Source organism: Brachionichthys hirsutus, unplaced genomic scaffold (genome assembly GCF_040956055.1).
Source record: "Brachionichthys hirsutus isolate HB-005 unplaced genomic scaffold, CSIRO-AGI_Bhir_v1 contig_987, whole genome shotgun sequence".
NCBI classification, from domain to species: Eukaryota; Metazoa; Chordata; class Actinopteri; order Lophiiformes; family Brachionichthyidae; genus Brachionichthys; species Brachionichthys hirsutus.
This window is the reverse complement of record NW_027180338.1, coordinates 204,692-219,378: the sequence shown is the minus strand read 5'-3', so window position 1 is coordinate 219,378 and position 14,687 is coordinate 204,692. Positions and strand designations below refer to the sequence as shown.

Here is a 14,687-nt window from a genome sequence, read left to right as displayed (position 1 = left end):
AACCCATTCCAAATTCTGACTGAAGTACTAACTAGTTCATGTTAGTCTGAGAATCAGGCTTTGAGGTAGTCAACTCTTATGAAGCCTGACCTCACCCTAGACCTACGCACCCCCTGACCCCACGATGTGATGCTGCAATCCCCACCCATCCTTGCCATGTCCTGCTTTCTCTCCGGTCTGATGGCTACAGCTCCATCTGACTGGTGTCTGACTTCAGACTCAGACCGACTCTGTTCCACCCTCACCTTGTCTGCTCCTCTTCCATGGAAACACTAATGTGCTTTTAAGGTGTCGGGGTTTTGATTAATACCCTCCATATAGAGTCATCTCACCACCAAATATGCATTGTGAATCTTCAATCAATTTGCTTTTTGCCAGGATAGAAAGCATTACTTCACTTGCATTTCACCAACTGAAAGAAAGGGTAGCAGCTGTCACGGCCCCTCGCAGAAGTGTCTCAGTGTTCATGTACTGTATGTGCTAAGAGAATGGAGCATTCTGCACTTATAAATCACACTGGTCTCATTACACCAGATTTCTTTCAGCCATATTTCAGCTTCCAGACACACACTTACACCACATGTATAAATTGCATGTGTCAGCGCACACAAATTCACATACACAGAATGTTATTGATGCTTATTAATCAATATAACACTGAAAATGAAGCTCAAAATCCACAGGTGCCTGCATATGCATGCACACAAGCAAATGCATACAGATGTCCTTAGCTTGAGCTACTTGCAATACTTTATTTGCAACACTTAACTTGAGAAGTGGCTAAAGTGACAAAGACAAAACCACACACAGTTGGCAATGAGTTTGTGAAAATCGTCAAGCCTTTGGATACTGAAGGGTCGGCTTATTTCCTCCAGAGTTTTTGTGGGAAAGAGAAGGTAAAATGAGGAGGTAAAAAGAGGAGGAGAAAAAAAATAGAACGCTGCCTGGTCAAGAAAGTCATTTCACTGGGTTTAAGTAAAATAAATTGTGAAGAGCCTTCCATTGGATAAAAGTTAAATGTATGGTGAAATCAGATTGGAGAAACGCATCAATAGAAATCACTGCAGTGCTTAATAATGAAAGAAAGCATCTCCTCACACAATGCAAACAGACCTCCAGGGTCTAGATGGCTGTGTAACCTTGTGAAAACCACTTATCAGTGTTGCTATTCTGACGCACACAAAAAAAGGTTTTCATTTGCTCAGGAGCAGAAAGATTGTACTCTAGAGCAATGGGAAAAGGGATTGGTGCATAAAGGTGCACCCACCATGCCTAGTGCCCGCCGTACAAGCCCATAGGGGCAACGTTATCACCCCCAAAAATGAGCAGGTCTCCCTAAATAAAAATAAATGACCAGGTTTTTTTTTCAGCAATGGATTTTCATCTACCCTGATGGCACAGGTGTATTCCAACATAACGATGCTGAGTGGTTCTGAGAGCCTCAGACATCACTTTCACAAATGAATTGGGACCGCAGATTCCAGACCTTAACCCAAATGAGGCTCATTGGGATTCGACTTGGTGGAGCTGCCCGACTCCAGATTTATCAAGGCAAGATCTTGAAAAATCTGTGACGTTGCATAAACCCATCAAAATGATGCTACAGTGAATGTGTGAAATAATAGTGTGACCAGGATCACGAGAGTCAGACTACAGTTGCATTGAAGACTATGCTGCAGCAGCTTTGCGTCACAAGGAAAGCAACCGTCAGAAAAGCATGCCAGGTCAAGCAGAAGGAAACGTGGCTTCAGTATTATCTGCTGCTGCCTGTGGTAAAGATGAACGGCTTTCTGAAGCATGTGTCTGCTACATTCCAGAGAATAAGAGCAGATGCTGAATTCCACTCACAGACCAGCAACAAAAACCTCAGAAAAGAAGAACAGGAAAGGAGTGATTCGGAAAACAGAGTGAAGAATATAAACAGAGAGCGAGAGAGACACAGAGAGAGAGACACACAGAGAGAGAGAGAGAGAGATTTCTGATTAATATTAATCAAAGCCGTCTGTCTGGGTGATTTCACCCGTGTTTTTCTGGCAGGTCTACATTCCCCAGGGTTTGAATGGTGGTGCGTTGCTTTCACTTCATGCTCACCCCTGTGCTCTCCTATGAATTCTGACTGATCTTTTATTCTGCCCCTCCATAATTAGTCCTTCCAACTTAAACATACATAGCTACCAGTGATAGCCTCTGATCTTTTCCATTCCCGCTTGTCCTGAGCTCCCCTCAGACCTTGGCTGCCGATACGCAACGAACACCGTGACTAGTATAACAACAGAAGGGTTCAAGTCTGGACAGCCATCATTCCGAACCTCTGTGCATTATTAATTCTCTCCCGATGGCACGGCTCCCGATGGCACGGCCTATCTCTCCTGGGCCCAAAGACAACCATCAATCATGGAAGTGGTCTGGATGTGGTGCCGAGATGAGAATTCACAAGCATGTATTTTTATACACATGCACACAAATGCACCGGCATGCTTTTTGTCAGTGAAGGTTCCTGTTGGCAACCGATCAGCAGACAAATTATGGCATCATTCACAACACAAAGAACTGCCTGTACGAGGGCAGAGCGTGCTGCCAGGCAAGCCACTAACACACACACACACACACACACACACACACACACACACACACAGTCTGTAAACCCCTGATCATTGAGAAAACATTGTGTCATTTGTCTTTCCTTGTTTTCCATCTCTCTTAGTGTTAAATGTATTACTAGATGTCTTTATAAGTCTTGTAATAACTTTCCAATCATTTATTACATCTGGAACCGCCTGGATCAGTTAATGGATTTAAAATCTCATTTAATAGGTCAGAGAGATACGCCTTCGAGTGTATGGACAGGCATGTAACATCTTTATGTTACGGAGATAAGGGAACACAAAGCTAAACTAAACCATAGCTGTACTTAAATGTATACAAGTACCTAGAAAGACATCAACGCTCTATGGCAGAGCTCACAGTAAGCAATTCACCAAAGCGCCAGTTACAGGTCCCAAAAGCACTACTCGTCTAGAAGTGTGTTTGTACGTTCTGGACGTGTGCAGAAACAAAATAATGATGGGACAAGATCATTAGCCATCATGGCAATTGACAGCACTGTTCCATTGCAGATCGTAGCCGGGGCCCATTATGTTATCGGATGTTGAACATGGCTGAAATGTGTGGCTGAAGGGGTTAATGTAAACTCAAACTGAATCATGTTCAGTGAAGTACTGGAAAAATACATTTGAACTGTAGAACTCAAATTATATTAGTACACAAACTGCAGCCTATGACTACCAATATTAGTAAGCACCTCTAGCAAACCAGTCTGCAAATGCCACCAGACGTCTGACACCTGTACAGGTAAGGGCTACGTCATTGCAGCCAGAGAAACAAATATCAGTTTGCTGCTTGCCATATTACTCCATTACAAATTCATCTCACTGTCTGTGTGTGTGTAGGTGTGTGTGTGTGTGTGTGTGTGTGTGTACAGGTGGCAAGTATTGTCCCGGCTCCTGTGGGAACGTCACCAGAGAACTTTGGAAGGCAATTAGCTTTGTTCTCATTAGGTCTACCACACTATCTCCCCTCAGACAGCCATAAAGCCCTCCCTCTTTTTCCTTTCTCTGCTCATCTTTATTCTTTCTGCCTTCATCTGTTCTTCTCTCCCTGCTAAAGAGTTCTCCGATCACAGGCTCTAAAGTTTACTCTAATTCAGTTGTATCTCCCATTCACTGTGCTAAGAAGGCAGGCAGGAGAGCAGATCCATTTAAATAGCCCATGAACAGGATTCAATAGCTTTTAGACCTAATTATTCCCTGTCCATTTCTTTGTAAAACTCGTTGTACAGACATACAGGCCTCACTGGCCACTGGAAACATACTTCTTATTTTAGATATAACCCCCCCCCCCCCCCCATCACCACACTCTCTTAAGATTGCTTAACACATCTTAAATGTTTTGCCTCGTCTCTTTTAGAGGTCAGACACCAGAAAGGAAAAGATGAAGACATCCCCGTGAACGAACAACAGCCTTTGGTTTGTGCTGTGATCCTCAGCAGCTGAACCGAGTGGCACCGACGTGAAATCAAAAGACGCCGGCAGGGTGAGAATCGTTTATGTGGCCAGTTTGCGTTATGATCTGAGGATTGGTTTCAAATCGGGCCAGATCAGATTCAGCAGAGTCAGAGGTCTGGAATGTTCTATTCTATTTGACTTCTGATGAGTCATGGGGGGATGTGGCAGACGGTCATGAGACCACACCCTGGAGCCAGGAGTGAGAAAAACTGCTGAGAAGATGTTAGATGTGAGTTGAGACTTTTATAGAGTCTGTACACACACACACACAGATCCACAGCTACACACAAACGCTGGCCTCGAGGTTGAAACTGATAAGAGAGGATTAGCATTCATTACCCCATAAAGTGATGATAGTTCCTGAAAGCACACACACATACGGCAATGCACAATCACGCTCACGGCACATTAACACACAAACTATCTATTAACTGCAGCCGCAGTTTCTTTTTTTATGAGGAGGACTTAAAGTCGAAGCTAAATACAAAGGAAAAGCATTAATACACGGTTACAGCATGTAATCCTTTCTATCACAAACAACTGCTGAGCTGGAAAATGCACTAACTAAAGCCTTATGAAGAGTTTTGACAAAGAGATGAAAGGGAGGGGGGCTATACCTCAGACCCTGCTGTAATGCATTGATTCTGAAATTACACATTTTCCATCCAAGGTTAAAGAACACATTTCACCCTCCGGACCTTGGCGTCACCACAGCAAAGGAGCGTCTATTACCAGGCAAAAAAGAAAAGAAAAAAGACACACAGCAGAGCCAAAGTGAGATGTAGACAGAGAGAACACAAACACACACACACACACACACACACACGCACGCAGAAGCAGTCTTTTGTAGGTTGAGGATATATTTTGGTAGTTAGATGTACAATATTTTGCGCCGACACACATGCCCAGCGCCACGGAGCAGAAGGACGACGCCCCTCCAGCCTCCACGTAACACCTTCTGGCTGCACGCTGTTCCACGTCGATCCACATTGATCAAAGACAACTTCAGGTGGGGGGGGTAGCAGCAGGGCAGGCCTGTCTCACAATGGCCCTGGTCTATGCTGGTTTAATGTTTCACAGAAGCCAAAATCAAATGAGAACGGTCAGACGCTGCGGCTCAAGCTATTTGTTTTGCATGAACGTTGCAGATCTGACTAATTTCTGTGTTACTAAGGACGCATGCTTTGTGTCACGGTGTCCAGCCGTGTCAACACAACGCAGCACAGCTGCTCTGTCTGTCTGACGGCCGAGCCCGTTATCGCAGTAATCCTGTTAAAGCCTTCTGAGGAATCACAATGTCAAACAGCAAGCCCTGCAACATGCGCCATAACAATAAAGGGATATTACACACATTCTTCACTTGTGGCACAAACCGAACGGGCGACTAACACAACTCCTGTTCACTCTCACGCTCTCCACCTCTGTTATTACTTTCACTCCATCCACACGCCATCTCCTCCCTGGTTTCCCCCCTCTCTATCTTTCCATCACTGTCCGTGTCGCGCCACTTGACGTCTACGCGCCCATCCATCATCCTCCACGCTCACTCCACTTCATCGCAGCCTCTTCCCTTCTCTCCCTTTAATCTCCTTGTCGACATTGCCCAGATCTCTGTAGCTATCACACTCTCCGGCTCGTATTTAATGTCATGATGACGCAATTACAGAAGCAGGCATTTCAGTGATCGAATGGTCTCCTTGGGTCATTTTCACGAGCTATTTTTTTATTTTCCCTGCAGACTTGCACGGCTTGATGTTTCAGGGTGGAGATAAAGATCAAGCTCGAGAAGGTGATGATGTGAGTTTTACAGGTCGCTGTGAGCAGTGGTCTAATGCATTAACTATTGTGGACAGAGAGAGAGAGAGAGAGAGAGAGCGAGAGAGAGAACCCAGGCAGGAAGTAGCAAAGAACATCCGCTCCATAATGGTCATGACAAATCAATATTGCATGGAGACAAAGTGCTCCTAAACAGCGTGGCTTCTGTTAATTAGCACTTCTCTAATGATCTCCCGCTCTCGTCTCTCCACTCCCTCACTTTCCTTACTTTTATTGCTCTGTTCCATTTACGGTAACTTTCCTTTTCTTCAGCTCCATCATTTGATCGTTCCTCCGCTGTCCTCCAAACCGACATCCAGTCTTTCAGCAGACAAAATAAAGCGAGAGAAGGTGTCTGAGTTCTTTTCAGAAGCTCACATAAAAAAAATATCCCACTCCTGCGTTCGTAGCTGATGGTTCTCGACGATGAGATTTAATGAGGCCCTCCTCCAACCCTGATTATTTTTTAATTAAAGGAGAGCGTGATTGGGGGGGGGAAACAAATTCATGAATGCCTGTTGATAATTGCGGGGAGAAAATTAAAACAACAAACATGCTAATGACAGATGTGGAGACAGAAATCACTCTCAGTCAAGCCTTGTTTGCTGCACTCCCTTGAGAGTGGAGCGTGTCTGGAAGAAACAAACCAAAAATCAAAATTAGATCCCGTTTGCAATGTGAAACAGCACGCAAATATACAAAACTATGTGCAAATTACAGGGACACATCCTTTGAAGCCTGAATGCATCGCTAATGTGACGCCATGCCGCTCGCTGCCACACCTGCAGGACATTTCCAGCAGCTAATTGAGCTAAGCTGCTCTCAGACTGTATGAGCAGACTTCCTCAGGTATAATGTGATGTAACACTACATCACCGCCCTGACTCACACAGTGTGTTAAATCCAAAACAAATACACATTTGGCTTTGTTTACACCTCAATCACCAGAATTATTTTCCATCCACTTTTAATTTCTTTGTTCCATTACGTGAGCCGCCGTGCAATGACGGCATGCACGTATACAGTATAATCAGTGAAGTATGCCCCATAAAGTAGCAGTGAGAAACACGGCAGCTTCCAACATCATGCCTGTTCTGGCAGGCGATGCCATTACCTGAGACCAACGCTGCTCTTATGTAATTACCTAGCTAAGGTAAATGCTCACAGGAGCCTCTGTTCCCCCACAATCAGTGTTTGTGAACCCTCGTCTGTGTGTATATGAATCCAAGTATCTGTTTGTCATGAATGATTACATGTCAGAAATTGCCCACATGGCACCCAAACTCCTCTGATCGGATGAAGAGTGGAGGTCAAAGACAGCTTGAGGGGAGATGGAGGAGAAGCGATATAGAATTATGGCACTGCCAAATGACAAAAGCCGGACAATAAATTGGAGGACAACTTGCTCTCCGCGAGTTATCAAGTGATCTGTTGGTCAAACGCTCCATCTTCTTCTCCACCTTCCTGTCTACAGCTTTCTTCTTCTTCTTTTATTTTTATTTTTTGGCTTAACAGTCTCATTGAATTAAATGTGATGTTATTTAAATGCAGCTGAAAAAAAGAACCATTGGGGAGGAAGAAGAGGCGATCAGTGAGCTTGTAAGAAAGACTTGGAGGTAGACCGGAGAGAGAGGGAGTGAGACAGACTAACAAGAATGGATCAGCCCATGACTGGTTCGGTATTCTGTTCACAGCAGCGATAGCAGCAGGAGCAGCGGTAGCAATGGGACCTCGCGGCTCGACATGCAGAGATGCTAATATTAACTTCAGACTGCCGAGACATCCCGGGCCGTGGAGCCTTGTATGAGAACACAGACAGAGATGGGGCACACTCACACACACACACACACACACAACGCTAGAAAACTCAGCGCAGACACATTTTCTTGCTGAGAGTAGAAGGCGTAGACAACTTGAATGATTTGCTAAGTGGAGGATAAAAACTGAAAGGATGAAGGCTGCTAAAAGATGGAAGAGAGATGATTCCATGAGGCGATGGGGTAATCCTGAATGCCCTTGTATATTGGCTCTGATCTTGTTGTGTCATATCTCCATGCTGAGGCAGCATATTCACAGATGGATGTAAAAATAGTGGCCTCTCTAAGGACAGAGAGATTTAGAGGAGACATGTGGGGATGACTTGGCTAGTCAGTCAGTGATTAGAACCTGACAACGTCGATGGCTGCTGGCTGTTTACCTGCTTACTTATTTCCATTGTTCTAATAAAGGCCTTTGATAAGAGAGCTACGTGAGAACAGAAGGAACGTAGGGATAGGCTCCAGCACAACCCTCGACCCGGTAACAGACAAAGCGAAGAAATAAAGGTAGAAATAATGACAAATAATCTGTTTGGTCTGTTTGTTAGCAGGATTATGGAGAAACTGCTGGATGGATCTTGGTCTAACTTTGATCCCATTAAATTTTGAGAGCGATCTGGATACCGGTGTGGATACAAAACAAAATATTGATTTTCCCATCTACATAGAATGGAGTCTTTTTCAAAATTTCATATCTTGTAAAATATGCATTCAATTCACTCACCAAAAATCACAGTCATGAAGGGGTCCGATATGAACTATCATATAAATGTCTTTGGATCTGATCCAGAATGAGGTCAGGAAAAAATATTACATTTTAACATTGAAAACCCCATTTATGGATTCAAAAACCAATGTCATTATGAAGTTCATGTATGTATTCAGCAACAGTTGCGATCATACAGTATATTACTTTTAAATTAGTGAAAGAGAGTTTTACTACACTGCTGGGTACATTAAGTGGAAATACTGAAACGGGCAGTGGGAGAGAAAAAAATAATAAAAATAAAATGGTTCTCGCTCATAAATGCAGCATTATTCACACACCAATAACGAAGTCTGTGGAGAGGATGAATTCCAAAACACTTACTGCTGCTTCGAAAGGAACTTGAAATTAAAATCTGCTCAGATTGAACAACTTAAACCCCCTAAAATGCTCATGTTTCAGCACAATAGTTTCACACATTGACAGCTTGGTTCTGAAATATTCAGGACATGGACCCAAGTAACCCCCCCAATATAATGACAGTCTGATGAGGCACACAATGACAAGTATCATAAAAGCATGATTCATCACTTTCTGGGGCAGGTTGGTAAAAGCCCAACCAGACAAATGTCTCCCCAAAATATAATGAAAAGCAATAAAGAAAAAAATATAATAATCTGCACAGTGGAAATAAAAGTGTCTGGGATTCTTGAGAGAGAGGAAAAATAAGCGTGGAGTGCGGGGGGGGCAGGACTGGAGACGGATTAACAGATGTAATGAGTAGAGGATAAGACTGAAGAGCATGACAGTAGAATACAGATATGGAGCAGATTAACGCTGTTCAGCACGTTTCTCCCTTTCAAAGAGTTCTTATCCAATATACCGCTTCTCTCTGTGCACTGACACACACACACACATTATTGTTTCCTCTGGGGTCTAATCTGGATACATATGGCCTCATGCATTCTTCTGTCTGTCACCGAATGCTCCCAGCGTTGGTTAGCTTGTCTTTGAGCAACCATTATACAACATCAGAATGCATCTGTGAAATACAGCAAGTGTCCACAATATTGTATAAAAGTATGCATGGTACATTCGTGCATACATACATTTCTTTAGCAATGTCCTTACTGGAATGTGAGCCTATTTTGTGTTTGTGTCATGGGATTATGCCTGAGTAATTGAAAACAAGGAAGTCATTGGAGACCAGACGTTTTCCTATGCAAAAGTCAGTCACTACAACCATAATTGGTTTCTATGTTGCTTCTATGAGAGAAAATGTGCTTCTTATGTTGCCAGCTGGAAGAAAACCATGCTGCTATTTTCTATTCTATAAAAGTCGTCTTACTCTTGAACTGGCTGTTTATATTATATAATACTTAGTAACAATCTAAAAATTGCATATATATATATATAAAATGAACACCCCTTAAAACATAGAATATAAGGTTATCATCCTATGAAAGCTTTGACCATGAGCCAGTTAGATTAAAATTTTAATTAAATCAAATTAATGGGATTCTATCAAAACATCCTTTATCACTGTGGTCACTTCGTTCATTGCTTCAGAACAAGGAAAGCATCTCCACTTCCTGGTTAGTCTGGTCTCTGGGTCCGGCAAGAAGCAGCCACTCGTCGACGACATATTAGTTCTTCTACACATGAGGGTGACTTTCAATTACTGACAGAACGTGAGAGGGGGGGGGGGGGGGGGGGGGGATTTTCCTCAGGGTGTATCACTTTGGATGCTACACGTCAGCGTACGCTCCCATAGTGCTGCAAAGACTCCTTTCATATCAATCCTAATTGACTGAACAGCTGTGAGCAGCTCCCAGTGTAAGTATGAGAAAGCATGTGAGTAGCATGATAACAACAATTAGGCAAAGCTTTAAACTACTTCTGATTTCAACCAATGGCCTTTCACATCTGCATGAACGTGCAACTGTGAACATTAAATCTAATATTTAGGAGTTTAATGAGGCCAAGATTCACTAATGGAGTGAAGACGGTAGATTCATGAATGTTTATTTAAATGTCTTTGGAGTTCATTTGGAATGACTTTATAACAAATTTATCTTCTTAACAGCTTCGTCCGTTTCCTGGTCACAGGGCGTGCTGCAGCCTATCCCAGTAGTCTACAGGCGAGATGCGGGGTACACCCTGGACAAGCCGCCAGTTCATCGCAGGGCCACACATAGACAGACAACCATTCACATATACTCACACCTATCATGGATGGGATGGATACTCATAGGATTATTTTAAATGAGAATAGTCTTGTGGATTTACATTTTAACACTTGTGCTAATGTAATCATTAATTATTTATTATGCCTGATGAGCACTGAGGTTGAAGACTGGTCAAATTGTTTCATGTGAAAAATCTAATTTGTCCGTGCAACAAATGTTGCTTTGAAACGAGGAGGGTGACATAGAAAAAGCATATAAATTAGTCACAGACCATTTCCTGTAAGAGCCCTTATAAAACAAAAGATTTATATCCCTGGGCAATAAAAGTTGGTCATATAATTTGTTTACTTTAAAACTAAGTAGTAGTTCATGGGTGTGCTTATCAGATTGCATGATAGCAGAGAGTAACCTCAAAAGCACTCAGAGAGCGCAGGCCTCCGCCGAGCAGCTCATTCCCCTCATAACTGGATTTAAACCGTCCACATGGTGATCTGGATCATCACCAAAAGGTTCTCAATTGTTATTGGTATCTTTATACACCAACCATGAAAACTAAAAGTGAATCAGAGTTGATGTGTATTTGCAATAGATTTTTGAATCCGTAAACGGGGTTTTGAATTTTAAAATTTTGTATTTTTTCCTAACGTCATTCTGGATTTGATCTGGATGAAATTCGGTGGTGAGATAGACGTCTCCACCCTGCATGACTGTGTCAAAGTCTATAAACATTGGCTCCATTGACTGCAATGTTATGGAAAATGCCAAACTGATCCAGAATCCAGGATCTCTTCTGGATCAGTTTGACATTTTATTATCTGTTCCTGGAAACATTCCCAACATTTCATCAAGATCCTTCCAGAACCTTTCGAGGTATTTCACTAACAGATGGATGGACGGACGGACAGACAAACGCCTGCAATTGCATCAGCCCCGCCTCGGAGGAGGTAAAAATCATTAGGATAAAATGTAATCGGCATAAGAATGAAAATATTGAGTGTTCTCTGAAACTTAAATCAAATATCTTCCCCTAAAATCTTAATTTCTTCACAGTACTGAATAAATTACTTTAAATGAGTGACTTTAATATTATGCCATTCTGGTTGCTTAGAGTGGTTCGTTAGATTTTCGGCCCTCTCATATATTCTTTGTAGAGCAGCGTCTTTGGGCAGATGCAATGGATATCAATAAAGGCATTTCAAAGAAAAAAAGCATTTCCACGCCAGTAGAAAGGATGCACAGCCACCAGGAGCTCATCCTTCGCGCTGCTGTGGGGCTCCTGCAGTGACTCTTTGACTCACCCTCACCTGTTTCCCATCACAGCCTCTTGTTTCCGTCAGCCTGAAAACCCCGGATTGCTTTTTGTTCTCTTACAATGAAACCATGTTCATTTCCAACTGCTAATAACAACAAGCTGCTCAATTCCTGTTGGATGAGACAGCAGCTCATGCAAACACCCCGTGTTCAAGCTGCAACCAGCCTCTATGCAGGTCTCGTTGTATTATCCCTTAGCAAAACTGTAAATCCTGATGCATATTTAATATAGTTACTTCAACCCACCTGTAGAGCTTATACCTGAAGAGGAGTGCGATAAAGCTCCTCGGGCTCTCGTTCCCATCTGCTAAACAACAGAACATTTAATCACGTTGCAGGAATTGTTGGTAAGTATGCATGAGCTAAATGTCTGGTAAAAGTCCAGATGGCAAAATGGGTGAAAATAAGTGCTGGAAAAGGGCCTGTGTAAAATTAAAAACTAGTGGCATCTTGTCGCATGTCATATTAGTTCATGATTTCCTTTGTGCATCTTGGACATACGAGTAAACTTAATTTAACATTAAAAACATTTGTGAAAGAGTGAGAGAGAAAGCACATGACACATTTCATCCATTGTGCTCAGCTCGTGGGATCGGTGGCTGCGTCTTATCTGAGGTGTGTGTGTGTTTGTGTGGATTTTATTTGGCATTCCAATGGAAACGGCCCAAATGAAGTTACAGATGGCGAGTGGGTGCGAGCGAGAATGAGTGGCTACATGTTGGAAATTAGAAAAACATCTACGTGCCAAAATTGTGTTTTGTGTTGTTGGGCGCTGACGTCTTCAGAAAGCTCGTTCAAGAAATAATTGGTGCCTGCCTGGGGAGGTCCACAATGAGAAGGCAAGAAATCTTAAAGTATGTTAAAATGACAAAAGCAGAGTGATGAACCTTTAAACGTAAACTGAGCTGAAATACGAACCATCACCAGACTTCTAGTACTCCAGCAATAGAGGGAGCTACCCTCCATGACTCTCTCAAGCCGTCATGGAGGGTAGCGATTTAAAAAAAGAATGTTCCTTCCACACGCTTCTGCGGGGCTTCCAGAATCCGGTGGCTACCTTCTCCCCATGTTAAGCTCTGTGTTATGAATTCATCTGTAGATCGAGCCGATCAATCAATCTGTCAGAGAAGCAGGGAGGGGTGCAATCTTGTGGAATGCCCTGGTAATGGGCACACGGAAGGGCTCTCGGCCTGCTGCTTCCCTACAGTCTCTGCTGCACCAGCAGGGCAGCCCCCTTACCCATTCCTGCCTTACCTGTCCTGACAAAATCCTAACCAACCAAGCCGGCAAGAACTGTGATAACATAGTGCCTGGTTTAATATCACCACCACCATTTCTAAACCAAAATAAGCTGTGGCTTGGTCCAGTTTGACTGACTTCCAGCTCTCGCCTCCAGTTACACTGAATAACACCCTGCTTGCCAATCAGATAGGGGAGAGAGACGCCATGCATAGCACAGTAGGCAGAATAAATCTTACGCTCCCTTGAGCCAAAATGCCCAGATTAATTTGACTGATGATGCCATTCCCAACACGCTTCCATGACCTGGAACCACAAGGCAGCGGCATGGAGTGGCACAGAGTTAGGCTGGGTGTTGTGCATGAAACCCTTGTTCTGTGTGTACATGCACATGCAGCTGTGTTCAGATACGAGCATTTACAGCGCTCACTGTTGCTGAATTAAGAGTGCGGCCAGCTCACACAATTCACAATGATTGGCATCCGAAACTGTAGATTTAGGAGTTACAGTAATATGAATCATTACTTCACATCTCTGTGACACAAGACATCAAGTTTCATCTGGAGCATTTAAATTCTGCCTTTTTTGCTTCTAGTCCCCCCCCCCCCCCAGTTTGTGATGATGTAGAATTATCACCAATCATTGGTGTAGCTGCAGTCTGTATGTTTTTTTCTTCCTAGGGCGGGCGCGACAGAAAATAATTGAGAAGCACTGCCTCAAAATAACAGACTTACACTTACAGACTCGCGTACAAACACGAAACACAGCATGTGCTTCCCTACTTCCACGACTCCCCTTTTGTCTCGATATGATGATCAACAAGCCGAATGAAACATTTTCAATGTGATCATCAATAGTTCTGTGAGTTTTGCACCTGCGGAGGAAACTCTGGTGTCAGAGGGTCCAGGTTCCAGGATCCACGGCCCAGAGTAGTGCTCGCCCCAGGTGCAATCTGATTGGCCCCTGAAATTCTGCTTTCCTGTCATTTCTTTTGTCTTTATGGGCCGTATCCCGTATGTTATAAAAATCATAGATCCACCCCTGTCTAATCAAACACACACGCACACAGAGACACACACACTTTCTTTCTCTCTAGTATTCATAAAGATGTATATTTATCCACAATAAACAATGAAACACTTTTCAACAAAATCAATCTTTGCAACTTGAAGCAGGATGCCTCGAATAAAACTCAATACAATTCCCGTGTACGCATAAAACTTCTCTCGAGGTGAAAGATGTTCCAGCACCCCCTGAACCTCCCAAAGTGCAACTCAACACATTATGAAGACCCATCGACACCGGAGACTCACGAAGTTAGAAGAAAAGAAAGTGATGGTGAAACACTGCAGGTGTTTGCCGCCTTACTCACCTTCAGCGAGTCAAAGCAGGCGATGACTCGGCCATTTTCCACATGGCAGCTCTTGGCAGGGTGGGCAAACTTGCATTCACTGTCTGGCCGTGAGCAGGTCCCTCTCTGGAATTCCCGACAAACCTCTAACGTCAGCCATTTCGTATCCCGCACCGGTGTTACATTCACCGCCAT

General features: G+C 43.3%; 1 protein-coding gene across 1 annotated transcript in view; it reads right to left on the bottom strand.

Annotated features, from left to right (window-relative positions):
- The window catches only part of LOC137913668 (muscleblind-like protein 1), a 27,059-nt gene extending 12,372 nt beyond the window's left edge, over positions 1-14,687 (bottom strand). The window contains exon 1 of the mRNA XM_068757304.1: positions 14,514-14,687. Coding sequence (XP_068613405.1) covers positions 14,514-14,687 — 174 coding nt within the window. The remainder of the gene's footprint in view (positions 1-14,513) is intronic.